The sequence below is a fragment of the Mus caroli genome, unplaced genomic scaffold, assembly GCF_978045245.1.
Source record: "Mus caroli unplaced genomic scaffold, Mus_caroli_1 scaffold_1, whole genome shotgun sequence".
Classification (NCBI taxonomy): domain Eukaryota; kingdom Metazoa; phylum Chordata; class Mammalia; order Rodentia; family Muridae; genus Mus; species Mus caroli.
The window spans coordinates 90305339-90329338 of record NW_028227256.1 but is presented as its reverse complement, the minus strand read 5'-3'; the positions used below and the strand labels follow the sequence as shown (position 1 = coordinate 90329338).

The following is a 24000-nucleotide window of genomic DNA, read 5'->3' as shown; positions in this document are numbered from 1 at the left end:
CACGGGAAGATCAGGTTAATGTCCACCCAAGTCAAAGTTAAGGCCCACTCATCTACGGATGAGAAAATCTTTGATCACCTCTGTTAAGCATTGCCTATTTAAACTTAATTAACAGGGGAGAGAGAGATTGGAGACCTTGCTGTCGTAAGAGCAGGCCCTTCACTGCCTCCCACCCAAAAAATAAAAAAGCCAATTGGCCTTGTACTAGGAGCCAGCCAGTCTTAATCACTTCTCACTGTTTCCCCTGCCTGTCACCCAAAATTGTGGATAATTATCAGTTCAGTGTTATTCTAAAATTGTTTAGCTAAACTCAGTCAGGGTTCCAATGCCCTACTTAAAAGGCAAACAGGTAGCTACCTATTCAGCACTAATTAGCATTATAAAGTCAGAGCCTACAGCCCAGTAGGCTGCTGGTATTCAGTCAGTGCTTTTAAGACAGTCTTAGCCAGATACAGTTTACCATTAGAATAGTTAAGAAATCCCACAGAAATAGGTTTTTTCTTTAGCCCTAAGAACTTAGGCAAAACTATTGAACATAGATAATCTTTCTGCCACAGGCCACCCCTTTTTTATTTTTATTTTTGTTATCTAATGGGGGGAAATGTGGTCTCCCTTCCCCCCAGCTTGGAACCTGCCTGCTCTAGGGTGGAGCTACCGGCTCATTCGTCCTGCCACGCCCACTGCTGGAACCTGACTCTGCTGCCTGGAGGCACACACGTGTTTGTCCTGCTACTGGACCCTGAGTTACTTGGCGGGAAATTGGGTTCCCTCCCCCTTCCTTTATAAACTGAGTGTTTGGAAATATTAAATTGAGCCTCGATCAGAATCTGTTTGTCCTGGCTTCATTCTTTTCTTCCGCCCTATCTAGTTACCTCTCTTTGCAGGGAACTGCCATTCTCAGTTAAACCGTTCGTGTTGTGGACCGCGGGCGGGCCGCAACAGCCCAGGACTGAAGGGGTCATGCAAAGGAGTTGAGACTTGGCACCATGAAGAGACCCTATGAGAGGCTATCGTTAAAGCCAAGTTACAGTGAAAGACAGCAGTGTTTTGGAGATGCCAGGACCATGGGATAACCACCAAGAACAGCAGCAGCAGTGGAGTATGGGCACCTGGAGCCTAGAAGACAACGTGTGTGATACAAAGGGCATGGCTGGAGAAGTGACCCAAGCCCTTAGAGGAGCCCAGAAGATCATGAGTTGGATCCCAGGCACTGGACCGTTGAAGTTTAATTTTTGCTTTTGATTGTGACTGTGCCCTGATATTTTTCCCTCTTGAAGGAAGAAACTATTTTAATAGATCCCACAGTTAATAGACTTTTAATTGTAAAAAGACTGGATTTTAAAAGATATTGGATATTTTTTAATGGATTGAACTTTTAATATGTAAAGACTGTGGGACTTTTAAAGTTATTTAAGATCTTGGGGATGAATAAGAACTAAGGGTTGGGGCTGGTGAGATGGCTCAGTGGTTTGCCGACTGCTCTTCCAAAAGTCCCAAGTTCAAATCCCATCAACCACATGGTGGCTCACAACCATCCGTAACGAGATCTGATGCCCTCTTCTGGAGCATCTGAGGACAGCTACTGTGTACTTACATATAATAAATAAATCTTAAAAAAAAAAGAAAGAACTAAGGGTTGAGGCTTACTAGTGATATGTTTGTGTGTCAAGTTGACAAGGGGTCAATTGTACTGGCTAGTTCTGGGTGTCAACTTGACACAGGCTGGAGTTATCACAGAAAAAGGAGCTTCAGTTGGGGAGATGCCTCCACGAGATCCAGCTGTAAGACATTTTCTCAATTAGTGATCAAGGGGGAAAGGCCCCTCTCTTGTGGGTGGGACCATCTCTGGGCTGGTAGTCTTGGGTTCAATAAGAGAGCAGGCTGAGCAAGCCAGGGGAGGCAAGCCAGTAAAGAATATCCCTCCAACGCCGGGCGTGGTGGCACACTCCTTTAATCCCAGCACTCGGGAGGCAGAGGCAGGCGGATTTCTGAGTTCGAGGCCAGCCTGGTCTACAAAGTGAGTTCCAGGACAGCCAGGGCTATACAGAGAAACCCTGTCTCGAAAAACCAAAAAAAAAAAAAAAAAAGAATATCCCTCCATGGCCTCTGCATCAGCTCTTTCTTTCTGACCTGCTTGAGCTTCAGTCCTGACTTCCTTGGTGATCAACAGCAGTATGGAAGTGTAAGCTGAATAAACCCTTTCCTCCCCAACTGCTTCTTGGTCATGATGTTTGTGCAGGAATAGAAACCCTGACTAAGACAACTTCCCTCAAATGGGTCAGGAGCCACAGGTTAAGACCCACTGCTCTAGAGAAGAGGAAATACACAGGAAGAGCATAGAAGAAACCTGGGAGATCTGGGAGAGACAGAAAACCGGATGCCAGGTTCAGCAACAGGGTGAATGGGCTTGAAGACCCTTTATAGAGCTATAGATATTTAAATTCTCAACATCACCTATAAGATCCAGCCTGACTCTTAGAGGTACAGCTAGCTGACCACACACTGAAATAGATGAAAAAGACTCACCTTCAGCGTTTCCACATAGGCCTCATTGATGTCTGTCAGTCCCAGGCGGAGAGGGATGAGAAGCACTAGTGGTCTCCAAGCCGATGGCCTGTTGGTGACTTCAGCTCCAGCAGGGAACCCATTACAGTGCCTCTCTGAATCAGTAGGAAGTGCAGCTGCCCCAGCACAGGGAAGGTTGGCCCTGCATAACCTTCCTGAAAGGGAAGACATTTTTTTTTTTTTATGTATTTTCCTCAATTACATTTCCAATGCTATCCCAAAAATCCCCCATACCCCCCCCCCCAACTTCCCTACCTACCCATTCCCATTCTTTTGGCCCTGGCATTCCCCTGTATTGGGGCATATAAAGTTTGCAAGTCCAATGGGCCTCTCTTTCCAGTGATGGCCGACTAGGCCATCTTTCGATACATATGCAGCTAGAGACAAGAGCTCCGGGGTACTGGTTAGTTCATCATGTTGTTCCAACTATAGGGTTGCAGATCCCTTTAGCTCCTTGGGTACTTTCTCTAGCTTCTCCATTGGGAGCCCTGTGATCCATCCAATAGCTGACAGTGAGCATCCACTTCTGTGTTTGCTAGGCCCTGGCATAGTCTCACAAGAGACAGCTATATCTGGGTCCTTTCAGCAAAATCTTGCTAGTGTATGCAATGGTGTCAGCGTTTGGAAGCTGATTATGGGATGGATCCCTGGATATGGCAGTCTCTAGATGGTCCATCCTTTCATCACAGCTCCAAACTTTGTCTCTGGACATATTTTTCCTCAGCTAAGCAGAGACGGAAGTTATCCCCAAGGAGAAAAAGTGTTTTAAAAACCAGGCGCTAAGGGGTTGGAGAGATAGCTCAGTGATTAAGAGCACTGGCTACTCTTTTGAAGGATGAAGGTCTGATTCCCAGCATGCACGTGGCAACTCACAATTGTCTGTAACTCCAGTTCCAGGTGATGCAACACCCTCTTCTGGCCTCTGCAGGCACAAGGCACACAAGTAGTGCACAAACACACAGGCAAAACATCCATACACACAAAATCATTTAAAACAAACAACAAAAATCCCAACTGCTTAAAATATAAGTAATTTTGAAAACAAAAATGCCCCTACTCAATGAAAAACTTTCTAGGGGCTGGACAGTTGGTTCACTGGTTAAGAATACATATTGCTCTTGCAAAAGATCCATATTCAGTCTCAGCACCCACATAGTGGCTCATAACCACCCCTTATTCCACTTACAGGAATTCTAATGCCTTTTGATCTACTTGAGTACCAGAAATGCAGGTAGTATGCATGCATACATACATACATACAGTCAAAATACTTATACACATTAAAAAACAAAAAAAGGAGAGAAACCTTTTCTACACATAAAGATTTTTTAAAAATATCTATATGGTTGTTCTGCCTGCATGTACATCTGTGCACCATGTGCAAGCAGTGCCCTCAAGGTCTCGAGTGTTGGATCTCCTGGAACTGGAGTTAAAGATGGTTGTGAACCACCATGTGGGGGCTGACAACTGAACCTAGGTCCTCTGAGGAGTAGCTTAGTACTCTTAACTGCTGAGTCATCTCCCAGGAACCATTTCAAATGGCATGGTGGTACACAGTTTTAATCCTAGCACTTAGCAGAGGCAGGAGGGATCTCTGTGAGATTAGGGCCAGCCTGATGTACATACTGAGAGCCTCTCTCAAACAAGCAGACATAACCGTGTATACAATGTGGGAGAGCAGTATGTCCCACAGTGAATCTGTGAAAATCAGGGGCAGCACTATGGAGCTGGCTCTCCTTCCATCTTTATATGGGCTCAAGTGAGCAAACTCTGGGTTTGCCAGAATGGTGTGGCACGTGGCTTTATCCAGTCAGCCGAATCATTGGCTCTCACGTGCAGCTTAAAGAAAAATGGAAGCAGCAGCCATGTAGTCTCTGTAGTGTGGGCAGACCCAGGTCATGCAGATCCCTTTTCAGAAGAAGGGCGCCAAGAAACAGCTTTTCTTCCCCCTCCAGTATTTTTCTCTCTTTTTGGTTTTTTTTTTTTTTTTTGGGGGGGGGGTGTTTTGTTTTGTTTTGTTTCGAGACAGGGTTTCTCTGTGTAGCCCTGGCTGTCCTGGAACTCACTCTGTAGACCAGGCTGGCCTCGAACTCAGAAATCTGCCTGCCTCTGCCTCCCAAGGGCTAGGATTCAAGGCGTGCACCACCACCGCCCGGCTACCCTTCAGTATTTCTTCTGTCTAAATGTAGGAAGTGCAGCCTTCAATACACATCTGATTAGAGTCTGCTGGTGGTCAGACAACCCCGTACTGTGGAACACACACATGCTGCACATACACTCAGACACATACATGCATGAAAATAAAAAAAATTTAAAAAACAGGAAGATAACTTTTTAGATTAAGAGACTAAAAGTGGTAGTGATTCACTGAACTCTTTTACAAGATTGAACTTTCTAGGAAATAATCTGGAAATAGCCTGTAGGAAAGATTAATTAGCATTGTCTTCTTTCAAAAAAAATACTATTTATGTATTTGTTGTTTGAGACAAGGTTTCTCTGTGTAGCCCTGGCTATCCTGGAACTCACTTTGTAAACCAGTCTGGCCTCTGCCTCCCAAGTGCTGGGATTAAAGGCGTTGCCATGCCCGGCATTCATTATATTTTTATGTGTGCTCTGCCTACACATATGTGCATCACATTCATGTCTGGTGCCCCCGGAGATCGAAAGAAGGTATTGGAGGAAGTGGAGTTCCACATTTGGTTGTGAATCACTCAAGTGTGCTGGGAAATGAACTTGGGTCTTCTGCAAGAGCAGTAAGTGCTCTTTACCTCCAAACCATCTCTCCGGCCCCCCATCCCTCACCCTTTATTGATACAGGGTCTCACTATGTAGTCCTGCCTGGCCTGGAACTTTGGATTGGCCTACAGCACACATATACACAAACAGCTACCCTGATGCTGGAGAGAATTCCTTTCTCTCCCTTAGCCTAGTGAACACAGTAAGAGATGGGTTTACAGATGTTTCACCTAGGCTTCCCCTCTGCTGGAAGTGCTGATGTTGCTTTGAAACTCTTAACTCTCCAGCTGAGGTTCCCTCTTTGGCTGTCACCTGCAACCAAAACCCTGAGCCACTTACTGATTTCCTCCATCACCACAGTGTTGTCCATTGCTATGTGAACAGCCAAGGAACTCCATGTGTCGAATACAGCAAGTTTCCTACAGAAAGCGAGAACACTCCCATGAGCCTTGTACAGCATGAGCACCACACCACAGCAGTGACAGTTGAGGCAGTTTCAAGGCTTAAGTCTAGGATCTGTCCAATGACTCAAACAGGAGGTATGCTGAGTGTTGTACATCGAAGACGTCAGCTGCCCTTTGTCAGGAGACAGTATGGACAGGAGCCCCTAGCTGGCATAGCAACTCAGGTCTCACCAGGATGGAGGCAGGTCCAGCCCACTGCTGAGCAGCTTCTCTTCCAACACCTCACACTATGAACTGACAGCCCAGAAATCTAATGAACAGCACAACTGAGGCCACCAGTTGCGAGGAAGCATGGCTGTAGACTTATGGCTCTGAAAGAAGAGCAGACAGCAGCCATACTGTGTAGAAAAAGATGTAAACTGGGTGCTACAGGGATGGGGCAGAAGGCCTATCAATCAGTGAGAAGACAGAAGGCAAGAAGAGACATTCCCCAATGGAGACAATTACCAAGAATCTAAGCTACAAGGACCTGGTGCATCTAGTAAGAAAAGAAGCCGATGCTGGGAAGGCTCTAGAGCAGCAGTTCTCAGTCTTCCTAATGCTGTGACCCTTTAATACAGTTCCTCATGTCGTGACCCCCAACCATAAAATTATTTTCCTTGTTACTACATAACTATGGTTTTGTTACTGTTATGAGTTGTAATGTAAATATCTGATATGCAGAATACCTGATATGTAACCCTGTGAAAGGGGCCGTGACATGTAAGTTGAGAACCACTGCACTAGGAAAACCACACAAAGCCCCTTCTCGTTAATAAGAAACTTGAAAGGGGCTCAGAACTGGTATTTTCTCACTACTCATTAAGCCTGCCACAGCAGCAAGGATACAGACCCAGGAGAATCAAAGCAGCACCCTTGGCTGATATGTCAGTAAAGGCAAGCAAGAAGAAGCAAGCAAACAGGGCAGGCAGTAGATGCTACAGAGGACCCAAAAGCAGGGATTGCAAAGGGGCTGCTGGGGAGACATAAGTTATGTAGACTGTGGTCGGCAGATACATGGGACTAGGTGGGACCGAGCTTCTAGGCTGGGTCATAAGGTATACATAGGTCCTGACGTATGAGTGTATGAATAACAGACTTGCCATCTAAGGGTGTGTCAGGCAAAGTAAGGTCAAGGGATAGGGTAGGATAGGCAACCATATGGAGATGATTCTGGTTGTTACTTGAAGAAGTCCAGAATGAAAGAAGGAACTAACAATGAAGTACGAGACAAGATGTGGCCCAGGATAGGACCGAGGAGGGATGAACATGGGTTAAACTGAGACTTATTACAGATCAGCAAGGTTAACTAAGAGCCAGAAGTCTAGAATCAGCCCAGATTTTTGCCTAAGCAGTTGAAACCCCCACTGGCATCTCCCAGGGTTAAAAAACTAATAAATCCAAGAGCTGGCAGAATGCTCCAGCTTTGGAAGTTAGCAGGCCTCATGAGCCTCCAGGTAGAGGGGCAACAAAGAGCTCAGGAATGTAACCCTATCCCTTCATGTAGGACAGACAGGCAAACATAGATGAGGAAAAGGGATCTAGCTACAAAAGCAGAGGAGGCCAGGGACAGAACAGCAAGCAGGGATAAGCAGCCTGACCTGCCATTTCCAGAAACATGTAAATCCTAACACCAAGAGACTGCTCTTTGTCAGTGAAGACAGAAAAGAAGTGAGGCAAGAGATATGACCAAAGCATGATGGTGACCTGGTCAGGCTACTCAGAGCCACAGTGAAAGGTGGCAGCACCGGGGCGGCCCCGTAAATCCCACCACAAGCTAAAGGTGTGCAGTGATTACAAAGAGGACCCCCATACTACACTCACGTACTAAGGTTTGGTCCCCACTTGGTACAACTGTTTAGAAAGGACTAGGATAGAGGTCTGGCCTCACTGGAGGAAGTGTGCTACGGGGAGTAGGCTTTGAGACTTCAAAAGCTTATGTCATTTCCAATTAGCTCTTGCTCTGCCTCATGCTGGTGGATCAGATGTAAGCTCTTGGCTACTGCTCCAGTGCCTGCCTGCCTGCCGCCGTGCTCCTTGCCATGAAGGTCAAGGTCTAACACTTTGGAACAGTGAGTCCCTAAATTGAAATGCTGTGCTTTTGTTTTTTATAAGTTGCCTTGGTCATGGCATTCTGTCACAGCAACAGCAAAGTAAAACAAGGCACAACTTGAACAAGGACACTAAAGGGGATAGAAAGGGTGTGCATGCCACTAAGAAACCAAGCCAAGGGCACACAGCCAGCCATGGCCTGGGATGGCTGGGCATCAGATACAGGGGGAAAAAGCAAGTGTCTGGGTGGAGCCTATAGGATATGGCCATTGCAGACACAGGGTAGGGTGGCAAGGGGACATTCAGGAAAAACCATAGCTAGAGACATATTTGAGAGATACTAGCTTTCAGCCCAACAGGAATAGGGCCTTACATGAATGAGTCCTGGACATTGGTTCAGAGCCTTCTAAAGGCACTGAGATATTAAAGCACAAAGCCACAGGAAAAAGTGAATCAGGTCAAAAACAAAAACAAAACACACACTGCAGGGAGGGGAGCACAAGCAAGGAGGAAATGGCTCAGTGGTCAGAGCACCTGCTGCTCCTGCAGAGGACCCGGGGTTCAGTTCCCAGCACCCACAGAGCAACTAACAACCATCTGTTAACTCCAGCTCCAGGGATCTAACAATGTCTTCTAGCCTTCCCTACACGCTTTGCATGTATGATGTGCACAGACATATGTGCAGAAAAACACTCATACATACAAAAATAATCTTTAATAAAACAAAACATGGAGGGGTCATACACTGATAACTGGCATATCTCCAGAAATTGCCAAGAGTCATTCCAGAGAAAAGGCCCTCAGAAAAGTAAGGCTGACTGAACTCCAGACACTGAGGCATAGAGGATAGGAAGGGACAGGCAAACATTCATGAGAAATAAACTCTAACAGATTCTGAACAACATGGGAAGGCTTATGACCTATGTGGGTATCTCTGACAAACCCACAGAGGTAGAGGGCTCTAGCACCTGCAGATACAGTACCATAATTGCCATGGTCCCAGATCTAAGACACCCTCATTACAGATGAATCTGTATACCAAGACAGAGGACAGGGCCACACTAGGGCTCTGTCTGACCTAAACATGAATCCCATTCACAGAACAATTGGCATAGTCACCCAGGGGGTCTCCCCTGGGTCTATAAGCAAAGAATCAGAATACCTTATTTCCTGTGCCAATAAGTACTCAAGGAGTGGGTAAATGCCAAGGAGAACTCATGCTGACCCCAAGAAGCAGAAGGGCTGGGCTCATTACGTACTTGAGGACCTGGGCAACAGTGTTCGGCCCGTACCACTGGCCTATAGACTTGCCTTCGCCAACTCCCATTTGCGCTGCAGGAAACAGACCCATGTTAGCAAACACATCCATCCCAGAAGAGAGAGAGTGTGTGTATGTGTGTGCGCGCCTCACTTTTGGTACATTAGTAAACACTTCATAGAAAGGTCTGGGCAGGACTCCAACCCTCCTGAGGAAAGCAAACCAAAGAGCCTAACTCCCACAGGCTGCACGGAGTCACTCACTGCAGGCTGTACAGGGGAAGGACAGGCTTGGGTCTGAGCTAGTGCTGGAACACCCAGAGTAGCTCTCAGGGGCTAGAGACTAGAGTGGCCTAGAACCCCATTCTCCAACTCTGTGAGATTCAGAAAGCTCCTAAGGGAAGCCCAAGGAGTCTGCCCTTTGTACAGAGCCAACCCAAGGACAAACTTAATCCCCACCTATCTGATGGATGGAATAGTAGCTGTCCTTCCTGTCGAGGAAAGCATTGAGGACATTAAAGTAGCTGTCAGGCTGTCTCTTCCGCTGAGTCCATCTCCAATCTATTGAGAACACAACACAGGAGGTTAGTTTGACCACTACATAACTAACCAACCTTCCACTTGCACAGTGTTCAATATTCAGATGATGTACAAGACTTTAATTCTGAACCCTTTTTAAGTTAGAAGTCAAATCTGCCAGGATTTCAAATGTATACATACTCTCTCATCAAAACAAATCAAAGAATAAACATTTATATCAATATAAACCACAGGCATAGTGCTTCAGACCTGTAATCCCAGTTACTTGGGAGGCTAAAGCAAGATGCACTATTTAGTTTTATGTCAACTTGACACAGTTGGAGTCATTTGGAAAGAGGTACTATCTATCAATAAGAAAATACCTAGACAACACAGACATATACAAAAGTCTTTTGAACATACTCTTTAACAATCATTGTCGTGAGAAGGTTGACTGGTACCAATCCTGGACACATAGTCCTGTACTGTCTAAGAAAGCAGGCTGAGCAAGCCACTAAGCAGTACTTTTTCATGGCTTCTGTTTCAGTCCTGCCTCTAGGTTCCTGCCTTCAGTTCCTGCCCTTCCTTCCCTCAGAGACAAAGTGTGACCTGATGTAAGATGGAATAAGCCCTTTCCTCCCCGTGTTGCTTTTGGTCATGGTCTTTATCACAACAACAAAAACCCTAACTAAGACATAAAAGAGCTGCAAGTTCAAGTCCTGCCTGGGCAACTCGGTAAGCTCCTGAATTAAAATACTAAGAAAAAAGATTAAAACTGTGTTGAAGCCTGCAGTGGTGGCACATGCCTTTAATCCCAGCACTTGGGAGGCAGAGGCAGGTGGATTTCTGAGTTCAAGGCCAACCTGGTCTACAGAGTGAGTTCTAGGACAGCCAGGGCTACACAGAGAAACCCTGTCTCAAACAAAAACAAAAACCTGTGTTGAGCACTGCAAGCTTCCTACAGAAAGTGAGATAACTTTCAAATGGACTTTCCACAGCATTTGAGTATGACCCCTGGTTTCACTGGCAAGGAACCTTGTGCACACCCACACAATTTGTTGCAACTCAAGATTGAGCCTACAGCTTTGAACCAGATAGACAAGAACCACACAAATCTATGTTTTGCCTATGACATGCTTTTTTATTTTGTCACCTCCCTGGGGTTGGGATTAAAGGCATGTGCCACTATGTCCAGCTTCTATGGTGTGCTTTAAACATCCCTTACTACACAGATTCTATGTAAGCACTGTGACTCACCTCGACCTAAGTGCCGGCATACCAGGGCCTGGGCAAAGATCATCTGTCCACACCGAAGCATGCAACCCCAGCCTGTGTCTGAAGTAGGGCCAGTTCCCCCTGTGTGGAAGACAGAACAAGAAACATTCACAATCAGAGAGAGGCATCTCCATACCACAGGCACTGACCCTCCTTATACATCTGAACTTGTCAGACAAGGCACAACTCTGAGGACATATGCTGGGGAGTAGAATGCCCTGACAATTCTCTCCAGATGGGCAAAACATGTGAAAGATCAGTCACGTATCCAACAGAAACACCTGGCACACAAACAAGAATCCCCTTGATCACTTTAGAAGACACAGAATTAAAACTGGAGAACCATATCCTAGTACCAGCAAGCAAAAATTCAAGAGTTACAAGACTGTCCGCTGTTCCTGACGGTAGGTAAGGACGAGGAAAGGCATTAGCAATGCAAACTCTCCATTTTTCAAGCTGAGTTGAGCCCCTCCACTAACGCCTACTCACTGGGGCTTGAAAGACTGACAAGGATTGTGGAGTCACTTTTAACATGACAGGAATGGGGAGAATTCTCTCAGCAGATCTTCAGGGAAAGGTCACTGTACAGCACTGTTGTGTGCAAGGAGACGAGAAGAAACTAGATATTTTGATGGTGAAGCTCAAACTTGATGCCCAGCAATATCAATGCCCCCTTTCCCCTCTAGCCTTCTTCCTCCCCTACCTAGAGTTAGAGGGTTGGAAGGGATAGGGTGGAAAAGGGTGGTAGAAACAGGAACCCACAAAGTAGACAAAAAGACTGTTTATAGCCTATGTATGTAGCAATAAGAGGCAGAGATGGGATGCGAACAGTGAACAAGGAAGTCAGGCGTTTTCTATTTCTATACCTGTCACTGTCACTACAGCCCAAAAATCATCTTTACAATACTCAAGAAGCATGCAGGCCATGCTTGGTTCTTAGGACCATGATGAGCTGCTTTAACTATAGCAGGCTAGTTTTGCCAACTTGACACAATCTGCAATCACCTGGTATGAGCCCCACAGGAAAATGTGTTTGGCTCCTTGACCCTCAGTTGGTGCAGGTGTTTGGGAAGATGGGGCCTTGTTGGAAGAAGTATATTACTGTGGGCAGGCTTTGAGGTTTCAAAAGCCCATTACAGTTTCAGTTAGCTCTCTCTGCCTCCTACTAGTTAGATTGTGATTACCAGCCCTTAGTTACTGCTCCAGTGACATGCCTGCCTGTTTCTGTGCTCCCTGCCATGATGGTCACTGCAAGCATCAAGCCAGGCAAGAAAACTGAATTACAAAGAACTGAGAATGAAAACTCAACTGAGCCCATCTTAGTCTGGATCAAACTTCAAGCCTGATGCAAGCATTTATTACCAGCATATTTAAACACAATTCAACCTGGAGGGAAAGTTTCCAGGCAACAATCATTCTAATTCCAGGTCCACAATAAAGCTTAAGGTATGACTACATGGAAACTACTTTGCAAAGTACATGTGGTCATAAAGATGGGTACTATTATTGCTTAAAAGCCTAGAATCTACTGCAGTCTCTGACTAAGATACCACAGAAATCAGGAGGCCATAAACTACATCTCCCCTAAGGATGAGTTGTATTGACTGGGAGCTCAGTATAAAGGTCTAGAGAGGGAAAGTCTGGAATAAACATTCTGGGCTGGAGTCTGCCTCTATGGATAGTGAAAGGCTACAGGTCAGCAACATCTTCTCCCAGCTTTCTGGATAAAATGAAAATTAACACTCCTGGTTTACTTAGTGTTCTGTGGTGCAATATTCTTTTTTTTTTTTTTTTTGGTTTTTCAAGAGAGTTTCACTGTGTAGCCTTGGCTGTCCTGGAACTCACTTTGTAGACCAGGCTGGCCTCGAACTCAGAAATCCACCTGTCTCTGCCTCCCAAGTGCTGGGATTAAAGGTGTGCACCACCACTGCCCGGCAACATTCTTTGGAAACTCAGTTGTGGTGTTTTGTCACAGCAATCAAAAAAATAACTAAGGCACCCAGGAAGAGATCTCAATGAAGGTTTGTCTTAGTAACTGTTCCATTGCTATGATGAAACACCATGACCAAGGCAACTTCTAAAAGGAAGCATAACTGTAACCTTGCTTATAGTGTCAGAGGGTTAGTTTATGAACACCATGGTGGGGAGCAAGGAGGCAGGCAGATAGGCATGCCACTGGAGCAGCAGCTGAGAGCTCACATCTGATCAAAAAAAATGGAGAGGGAGAGGGAGACAGACTAACTAAGCCTGGCATGGGCTTTGGAAACTTATATACCTTCAACGTGGCCACACCTCTTAATCCTTTCCAAAAAGTCTCACTAACTGGAGACTAAGCATTCAAGCAAATGAGCCTATGGGGCCAATCTCTTTTGTTTGGGAGGAGAGACATTCTTATTTAAAGCATCACAGATTTTTCTAGATTGGGCTGTCTTATGGGCACATCTACAAGGGGGGTCTTTATTACACTGATACTAGAAAACCAGCTTGAAAGAGGCTCCAGTCCCTGGGTTTGGGTTCTACATTATGTTAAAAAGCAAGTGAGCTGAGCACACAGGCACTGACCGGTTTCTCTGGGCTTCCTGGCTATGGATACTCTGTGTTCAGCTGTCTCCAGTTCCTACTGCTGGACTTCCCTACAAAGATGGCCTAGCCTATAACCTGAACTCTGAGAGAAAATAAACCCTTTCTCCCCGACTATGCTTTTATAAGGGCAGTTTACCACAGCAACAGAAACAAAACAGAGACCTTGTCTCACGGATGTTCACAGCTGGCCACACAATGAAGGCTGCTCTCTAGCCCTGGTGTCCTGTCCAACGTTCGGCAGTCACTATTTACCATGGGGTCCCAGTTTTGTAACTTTTTTTTTTTAAATGATGGTTCTCTAATGCTTTTACATCCCTTGTAACCTACAACCTACTAGGAGAAGTGGTAAAGAAAGGATACAGGGAAGTGGACCTGTGTAAAAAGGTTTTTTGAAGCAACTGTCTGTGTTATCTGGAAATCAGCATTTCAGTTCACAGGTCAGCAGGCAACAGCAGCTTGATCTACTTACAAACACTTCACAGATACACCAGCAGTCCAGTTTGCTAGAGATGGGTTAGCAACAGCAGTGACAACCTATCAGAAACAGCCAGGCCTCAGCTTTGGCTTCAGTCAGCAGGAGGGACCAGAAGAAATGCCAAGGAAGCTCTTGGCTGTGCCTCTCTCAGGGAAGAGAAGATCATCAAAGACTGGAGACCCACAAGTGTTACACACAGTGAGCTGTACCAACAAGTCAAGTTCTGTCTCCATCACTCCGTGGAGGCCTATTTATACCCTCCAAGCATCACGCGTCCTCCTTGTGCCTTGCCTCAGCAAGTTATCTTGTCATAGCACATGCATCCAATCAGCTTGAGTCCTTGGAAGCAGCAAAAAACTGCAGTACACCACCAGAAGTTTTTTGGTGTGATTCTCTCTATGGAGTCCTGACAAATGCAGCTCAACTATGCAATGTAAAGCAGACTAATATATGTGTGTCGTTAATCTTTCATCATGTGTCCTTGTGATGGTTTGTATATTCTTGGACCAGGGAGCGGCACCATTTGGAGGTGTGGCCTTGTTGAAATAGGTGTGACCTGGTTGGAGTAGGTGTGTCTCTGTGGATGTGGGCTTAAAACTCTCATCCTAGTTGCCTGGAAGTCAGTCTTCCACTAGCAGCCTTTGGATGAAGATGTAGAACTCTCAGCTTCTCCTGCACCATGCCTGCCTGGATGCTGCCATGCTCCCACCTTGATGATAATGGACCGAACCTCTGAACCTGTAAGCCAGCCCCAATTAAATGTTGTTTTTATAAGACTTGCCTTGGTCATCATGTGTGTTCACAGCAGTAAAACTGTAACTAAGACAGTCCTTTCACATGTTTGTTTTAGTAGAACATCTTCTCTCCTGTCTTCTCCAGCTAAATGTTCCTTCATGAGTCGGCCTTAGCTTTTCATACCTGTGTTCACTTTTAACAAATATTCCTTCACGTTGTTTGCCCCAACAAAATACCATCCAACTAGCCGGGCGTGGTGGCGCACGCCTTTAATCCCAGCACTCGGGAGGCAGAGGCCGGCGGATTTCTGAGTTCGAGGCCAGCCTGGTCTACAAAGTGAGTTCCAGGACAGCCAGGACTATAGAGAGAAACTGTCTCGAAAAAACCAAAAAAAAAAAAAATACCATCCAACTGACTTTCCAAAGAACCCTAAAGTTTCCACTTCACAGTTTAGTTTCTATTTCTGTGGTATATTAAATACTGTGACCAAAAGTAACATTTGGCTTACACATCCTGATCACAGCCTATCTCTAAGAGAAGCCAGGGCAGGAACTCAAATAGGACAGGAACCTGGAGACAGGAGCTGAAACAGAGGCCCTGAAAGAATGCTGCTTATAATGACCTGCCCCATGGCTTGCTTAGCTTTTTTTTTTTTTTTTTTTAACAAAACTCAGGCCTACCTGTTCCGTGGTGGTACCAGCCACCGTGAGCTATCCCACCCCCAACCCCATCAATCATCAGTCAAGAAAATGCTCATACTTACAGGCAAATCTGATGGAGGCATTTTTGTGTTAAGTTTTACAAAAGAACCTATCCAGCACAGAGCCTGTCTCAAAAACAATCACACAACCAAACAACAACAACAAAATTATTGTCATGATTCTTAATCCAGTGACACGCTCCCAACAAGGAAATAGAAAGCATATGTATTTCAATACTTGAGCTGGGGAGACAGCTGAGTGAGTTTGACATGTCTGTGCGAGGACCTGCGTTCAATTCCTACAACCTACACATAACTTAATGCAGCAGCACACTTCTGAATCCCAGAGCTCCTACAGAATGATGAGAGGAAGAGACGGGAATCCCTGGAGGTTCCTAGTCCAGCTAGACTGACATACACAGGGATGAGTAAGAGCGCTTGTCTCAAACAAGGGGGAAAAGCAAGAACTGAAGCCCTAGGTTGTCCTTTGGCCTACATTCATGTGCCTATACCCCCATTTCACAAGACACAGAGATTAAAAACAAATGAACCAAAGCATTTGAAAGAATAAAGATTACTCACCAATAGCTGGAAAGTTTCTCCTGTATGTAAACCAAAGTCTGGATGCAACATCAGACAAGATTTCGTCCTTCTCTAATTATTTAAAAGAAAAGACAAACACAAAGTGAGAGGCAGCAGACAACTGCCATCTCAAGAGTTCTGCAGAAGTAATTTGAGCCCAGAGGACAATACCTGTGAAAATGCTGTATTTTCTGCCCAGAATCCAAACAGGCTCTGAGGTCTCGGGGAAATCTTCAAATTCAGCAAACCGGAGAGTATCATATGTCAAAGTGGCTGTGGAAACCATAGAAACACATTTGTCTGATTTCACACAGAGACCATTGTATGTTGGGGTTTGGTTCTAATGCTTTGAATTGATCGGTTCCCTAATTGGGAATCTGCATGTCCAGACACTGAAAGTCCTTGCTCAGAATTGATCAATAAAAACGCCAACGGCCGATGGCTGGGCAAAGGGAGATGGGATGGGACCCTTAAGATTTGTGCAGGCTAGGATTCGGGGGAGAGGAGAGGCAGAATAGCCATGGGGGTGGAGATGGATCAGATTTAGAGCTGCAGAGGGAAGATAATCCAAAACGTAGGAGGAGAAGGAAAGCTTCCCCCCACCCCCAGGAAGGGTTGCCCTTCCATCTTGGGCAGCAAAGACCAATGGGCCTCACAGAAGGTAACAAGGCAGCAAATTAAAGGTAGATTTAGAAGATGTTGAGCCAGGAGTACCAGAGGGAAAAGCCACAGGAGGATTAAGACTTCCCAGCCTTTGAGTAGCCAACGCATTTCAAAAAATAAGCTATGCTGGGCGGTGGTGGCGCATACCTTTAATCCCAGCACTTGGGAGGCAGAGGTAGGCGGATTTCTGAGTTTGAGGCCAGCCTGGTCTACAGAGTGAGTTCCATGACAGCCAGGGCTACACAGAGAAACCCTGTCTCGAAAAAAACCAAAAAACAAAACAAAAAAAAAAATCAGCTAATGTGTGTGTGTGTTTTTCATTCGAAGATCCAAAGAGTTCCTGGGTAAGTGGCTGGAAGCGCGACCCGCTGAGAGAACAAAGCAGTGTAGCTAAACTCCATGCTTCAAGTATACCATTTCTGTACTAAAGATTTGTACAATACCTGCATCTTTCCCTAATAGCCACAAGCAAATATATGAGCACACATGACAGACAGTCTGCTAAACAGTTGCTCTGATAAAAGTTAGGGATGGAAGTTTGACAGCTGACAGGATAGGAAGAAGCCTCGGGTTGGGATCAACATTAGGAAACAGGAGCAAAAGACTCCCCATCAACGAAAAAAGGTAAGCTCTTGGTTATTTGAGACTTAAGACTTAAAATGTGTTGTTTTTTTTTTCTTTACCAAACAGGGTCTCTACATACCTCTGACTGTCCTGGAACTTGAAATGCAGACCAAGCTGGTCACACAGTCACAGAGATCCACCTGTGTCTGTCTCCCAAGTGCTGAAATCAAAGGTATGTGCCACCACCACCCCACCTAATTTTTTTGAGATAGGGTATCTTAGGTCTTGAACTTGAAATGTAGCCAATAATAACCTTAAACTCCTGATCTGTCTGCCTCTACCTCTTAAGTGCTAGGAGTACAGGCATATACCACTACAACAGTTTATGTAAGGCCAGGAACTGAACTTCATACTGGTTTCATGTATTCTAGACAAGCACTCTACCAACTAAGCTACATCCCCCAAAAGAAGGTAGGTGCCTTCTAGGATTCTTCTAACCACCTGCTATAAACCATGGATGCAGATACCCAGTGCACTCAGGTTCCATGCTTAGGACAGAACAAGGCAAAGGTGGGCACTACCTGGTAGCCAAAGTTTAAATCTCACTAAGGCAGTCACAAGCTATAGGCTCTTGGGCCATTTATATAAGTTCTGAGTATAAACAATCACTCATCCATAAAAATGATGTAATAACAGGGCAGGTTTGCCACACTGCAATGACGCCTTCATGAGAGATTTCCCATGAGGCTCTGCAGGCAGACAGAAGGACACCTTGCAGAATCACAGAGCTGAAAGCATATACATGTCACTATGCCCACAAGGCTTCCCTGGGCACAGTGACAGAGTACTAGAGTATATCCCAGAAGTACAGACCACACCGACAAGTCCTCACCGACAGAGCCTTGCTGAAGCATTCAGAGCAGGGCAGAGGCCCGGTGGGCCTCGTCTCAGAACTTGTTCTTCTGTGTTTCAACTGTCTATTTTCAAGACAATGTCACAACCTGCTTGGTGACCTTAAGCCCAACTTAATTTCTCCCATTTTTTTTTACATATGATTATGCATGTACATGATGCTAAAGGCTAAATTATGATAAATTAACATTCATGTTCATGGTTTCAAGAAGTCAAAAACCATCATGTGTCCCTAACGTCTAAAGCAGCAAAACACAGTGTAGGCAAATTTCTTAGGTTTACAAGCAATCTTTATAGGTAAGGAAGCCAACTTCAAAGCAAAAAACAGTAAGTAGGGCTCTATTAAATTCAAATATATTACCAAGTCTATCATAACTATGAAAATTATGGGTTGTGCAGCTTGACAAATCAAAAGCCAGGCTGGGTGTGAAGAAACCAGAGAGGAACAGAACTAAAAAGAGGCCAACACAGCTCCCACCAACTTCACAGCAGCCAAGAAGCAACAATAGTCCCGATGGTCTGTGGAAAGAAGTGCCCAGACCTCCAACAGAATCCCACACTCTACACGGTGAATGGCCTGTCCCCAGTCTAGCTGCAGACTGCCGCCTACGCTACTCTCCGCTCCTCCTCGTGTCGGGAGGGTTTACTCTGTTCCTGAGGAGATGGAGTAGGAGCTCTATCTGTCCCACTCTCTAGATAGAGCCTTCATTCCTAGCAGGGTAGTGTGGGAAGAGCCCGACTGTGGAACCAGGAGTCTGAGGCCACCAAAAACTAGCTTGTGCTCCCCTTAAACTAGTATCCTTTCTGAATCTCCATTTCCTCACTGGTAAAGTAGAAACGGTGCACATTCCTCACTGGGCTGAGGAGTAAGCATTCTAGAGCTCTGAACCATCCAGGGACTGACATAAGCACACTTTCACAGGGCTAGCCTCCAATCCTTGAAATGAGGAAGTATGTAAAGAAATCCATTCTGTTCCTATATGAAAATGTAACAATGTACAGAAGTATCAAAACAAATGTGTGAATTTCTTCACCAAAAGAGATTCTAACCCAACAAACTTTCCTCAAGAAAAACATACAGTCCTGGTATGGGGGTAGCAGAGACAGACGGATATCTGTGAGTTCCAAGCCAGCCAGGCATACATAGTAAAACTGTCTAAGAAAGAAAGGGAGGAACAAACACACACATACAGAGGAGAGAGGGAGGGAGGGAAGGAGGGGAGGAAGGAGAAGAGAGGAGACTGACTCCTAACTGCGTTTGGAGCAGAAGACTGCTATGCTACCACAAGAGTCAGCAGGGGTAACTTTGACCTTTCACCTCAGAGACTTGACACTTAAGGCCCCATGGCTTCAATGATTTCAGTTAGCATCCTTAGCATCCTTTTGTTGTTGCAGGCATCCCACTGGTTTGGAAGACAGGAAGAAAACACATGCCACTATTCATGCGATATGGCACCTTACCTGGGCATACCCACAGTGTCAACTCAAACAAACAAACAAACAAACAAGCACATGATTGAGGTGACATTCACAAAGCGTTATCCAGGCAAAACTGATGCAGAAGACACTCCTGATCTTCTGGATCTACTTTCAGTGGAGAAATGGAACCTTTTCAAACTCGGGCTCTAATGGTGACTGAGGTTTGGAGATAGCCTACACTTGGAGCCATACAGCTACATGCCACACTTCTCTAAGCTTCAGTCACCCCACTTAAGAAATGACACCACAGGGGCTGGTGAGATGGCTCAGTGGGTAAGAGCACCCGAATGCTCTTCCGAAGGTCCGGAGTTCAAATCCCAGCAACCACGTGGTGGCTCACAACCATCCGTAACGAGATCTGGCGCCTTCTTCTGGAATGTCTGAAGACAGCTGCAGTGTACTTATATATAATAAATAAATAAATCTTTAAAAAAAAAAAAAAAAGAAAAAGAAATGGCACCACAAGCTCTGTCCAAGGGGATGAGAACCCAGAACAAGTGCAAACCTAAGCTCACAATCTCTAACATGTTCACCAGCAAAGGACTCTCTGGGCACCATTCTCCACAGAGGTTTTTCAGTTCAACTGCGCTGTCTCGTTAAAGCCTTTGTTTGTTTGTTTGTTTGTTTGTTTGTTTTTTCAAGCCAGGGTTTCTCTGTGTAGCCCTGGCTGTCCTGGAACTCGCTCTGTAGACCAGGCTAGCCTCGAACTCAGAAATCCTCCTGCCTCCCAAGTGCACCACCACTGCCCGGCTAGTGAAAGCCTCTTTATAGCCCAACAAATATCACTTACAAAGCATCATGAGTGGCTCCTGTGATAGTTTATATATCTTTGGATCAGGGAGTGGCACCATCTGGAGGTGTGGCCTTGTTGGAATAGGCGTGACCTGGTTGGAATGGGTGTGTCACTGTGGGTGTGGGTATAAGACCCTCACCCTAGTTGCCTGGAACTCAGTCTTCCACTAGCAGCCTTTAGATGAAGACATAGAACTCTCAGCTCCTCCTGCGCCATGCCTGCCTGGATACTGCCATGCTCCCACCTTGATGATAATGGACTGAACCTCTGAATCTGTAAGCCAGCCCCAAGTAAATGTTGTTTTATTAAGACTTGCCTTGGTCATGGTGTCTGTTCACAGCAGTAAAACCCTAACTAATACAGCTCCTGAGCCAGAGACGTAAACCTTAAAGAGTTTTTAACAGTTTGTAAATGCCCAAGCAACTAGTTAAATTTGCCATTAGTCAACACGCAGAAAGATTTAGTGAGGTATCTAAGGACCCTCTGTCCTATGAGAGAACTCTTATTTGGTCAAGCAAGCACCCTAGGTGTCTGACTTCCATACCCTCTTACTGGGACTTCTATGATCACAACTGCAAGAAAAAAATGAAGTTTTTTTAATAATATGACAGTTTAGTACTATGATTTAATAGTTTATCCGACAGTCAGAAAAATAGGGAATTATACTCAGTAAATGGAACTAACCTTTTTACTTAACCACAAATTACACTATTATTCAAGCAGGAAGAACCACAAAACCATGCAGCCAGTAAATCTGTTTTAAAGATTACAGCAATCTATCTTATCCTTACATTTTACTTCCAGCACTTGGAAGTCTGAAGGAGGAGGAGGAGTTTGAGGCTAGCCTGGGATATACAGCAAGTCCCTACTAGGAGTCTTTCTTTCCTTTGAAAAATTCTTAGGACTAAGATAATGGTTTTCAGGGCTGGAGAGATAGCTTAAGATGGTTAAGAGCATTGACTGTTCTTCCAGAACTCGAGTTCAAGTCCCAGCAACCACATGGTGGCTCACAACGATCTATAATGGGATCTGATGCCACCTTATGATGTGTGTGAAGACAGCTACAGCTTACTCATACAAATAATTTTTTAAAAAAATTCCATAGGGTTCAGATTATTGCAAAAAAGATAATAGTTTTCATGTAAAAAAAATTAAAAATTTTTAGCTGCCACAAAGCTAGAAAACTCCACCTTAGTATACACACTAGACAGAATGTCTACATCAAAGTCCAGTGCTAGGAAGCTGGAGACATAGCTCAGTTAGGAGAATGTTTACATAGTTTACAGAAAGCCTTCAGTTCTCTAATGCCACATTGACTGGGTTTATGGGTGAACCATTTATAATCCCTGTGGTAATTTGACAGAAGGATAAGTTCAAAGTTAGCCTCCATTAACTGGAACCGAAGTATTTTAAATTTGGGATATTTGCATATACATAACAAGATCTCATTAGAAAATGCACTATGACCCAAATAAAATTATGAAACTTATTTAGGTTTCATCTATACACTTCATACACAGCCAGGAGATAATTTTTAAAAAGTGTGTGTGTGTGTGTACACATGCATGCACACGTGTCATGCCTGCAGAAGCCAGAAGAAGGCATGAGATCTGGAGCTTGCATGACAGAAGGCTGGGTGCTGGGAACTGACATCAAGTTCTCTTAACTGCTAAGCCATCTCTCCAGCCCCTGAAAGTAATTTCATAAAATTCTTTTAATATGATGGTGGTTTAAAATAAATCTGGCTTTTTCCTGCTGTTTTTACAGTACTGGAAATTGAATCTGGTGCCTCATACATGCTAAGTAGACATTCTATCACTGAGGTACATCTCTAACTCTTATTCTTTATTTTGGAAGAAAAAGGTTAGCTCATGCTAGCTAGAGTTGGTCTGATGCTGCTATGAAGTCAGATGCTAACCACTGGCCCCAAAGTCCCAAGGCACACATTCTCAGGGATACCAAAGATGTTATATAAATTCTGCTCACCAATCTTCTCTGACTGGTTAAATAACAGTGGCTGACAGCCACTTACTGGAGAAAATAGAGGTCAGTGAGGTTTCAGTTATCAGACTAGGGGTTGGAGGGAGGGAGGGAGAGATGGGAAAGCGGGAGGGATGGGATGGACTAGGGGCACAAGACCAAGAGAAGTGGACCCTCAGGATAGATAGATGGAGCATAAAAACCGGGTGAACAAGTAACTTGGGGAACTCAGCTAGGAAATAGCCAGTCTAGCATAGAGGAATAGTTTAGGGGTAATCGCCCAGTATTTATGCTAAAAAATTAAATAAATCCATAGGATTCTGACTCAATTATTGGGAGGCTGACCAGGTCAAAATAAGAATAGCGTTAATAAATATGATACACCAATAAGTACACATGGCTCCAGCTGCATATGTAGCAGAGGACAGCCTTGTAAGGCATCAATGGGAGGATAGGCCTTTGGTCCTACCAAGGCTGGATAGATGCCCCTGTGTAGGAGCATCAAGGGCGGGAAGAAGGGAGTGGGTGGGTGGGTGGAGGAACACCCTCATGGAAGTGGGGGAGTGGGGAGAACCAGGTAAGGGGATAACACTTGAAATGTAAATAAAGAAAATATCCAGGGGTTGGTGAGATGGCTCAGTAGTTAAGAGCACCGACTGCTCTTCTGAAGGTTCTGAGCTCAAATCCCAGCAACCACATGGTGGCTCACAACCATCCTTAAGGAAATCTGATGCCCTCTTCTGGAGTATCCGAGGACAGCTACAGTATACTTACATATAATAAATAAATAAATCTTTAAAAAAAGAAAAAAAAGAAAATATCCAATAAAAATATGTATATAAATAAATATATATACAACAAGCTACTCTTTTTTTGCGGGGGGTTGGGGTTCGAGATAGGGTTTCCCTGTATAGCCCTGGCTGCCCTGGAACTCACTTTGTAGACCAGGCTGGCCTTGAACTCAGAAATCCACCTGCCTCTGCCTCCCAAGTGCTGGGATTAAAGGCGTGTGCCACCCCCTCCCCCCCCAGCACAACAAGCTAGTCTTAAACACTTTGCAGCCCAAGATGGACTTGAATTTGTGATCCTCCTGTATTGGGATAATCTTTTCATACACTTGTGAAGCTGCGTCTCTGTCCTTCCTCACCTGCCTAAGCATTTTCTGGTTGGTTTAATAAAGAGCTGAATGGCCAGTAGCTGAGCAGGAGAGGATTGTCAGGTCTTCCATGCAGAGATAGGAACTCAGGGAAAGAATCAGGCATCATTGATTCAAGGAGGGAGGAACAGAGAGAAGTAATGGGTCATGTGGGAAAATGTAGATTAGAATAAATGGGATAATTTAAGTGAGAAAAGCTAGCTGAGAGGTAGCCAGCTAAGGCCTAAACTTACTAAATAAATATGTCTCTCTATGACTATTAGGAAACTGGTGGGTTGCGACAGCCTTAGTCCCCTAAGAAGTTAGGATTATAGGCTTGGGCCACTAGATAAGCCATGGGCTTTGTTTTGCTGAGACAAGTTCTCATACTGTAACTCAAACTAACCTGGAACTAAGTAATGCAGGCTGGCCTCAAACTTGTGAGAATCTCTTGTCTAGGCCTCCTCAGTTGTGGGATTATAGGCATGAGTCACCATATCCAGTTTTTAAGATAGGATCTCAGAAGACTCCAGGCTAATCTCAAATTCCTGT

At 44.9% G+C, this 24000-nt stretch overlaps 1 protein-coding gene across 2 annotated transcripts in view; it reads right to left on the bottom strand.

Annotated features, from left to right (window-relative positions):
- Positions 1-24000, bottom strand: part of Atg4b (autophagy related 4B cysteine peptidase) — a 41243-nt gene that overhangs the window by 11848 nt on the left and 5395 nt on the right. For both annotated transcript variants that reach the window (XM_085839689.1, XM_085839692.1), the window contains exons 2-8: positions 16094-16195; positions 15923-15994; positions 10830-10928; positions 9513-9614; positions 9056-9128; positions 5641-5720; positions 2527-2720 (exon numbers count right to left, since the gene is read on the bottom strand). In XM_085839689.1, coding sequence (XP_085695815.1) covers positions 2527-2720; positions 5641-5720; positions 9056-9128; positions 9513-9614; positions 10830-10928; positions 15923-15994; positions 16094-16195 — 722 coding nt within the window. The remainder of the gene's footprint in view (positions 1-2526; positions 2721-5640; positions 5721-9055; positions 9129-9512; positions 9615-10829; positions 10929-15922; positions 15995-16093; positions 16196-24000) is intronic.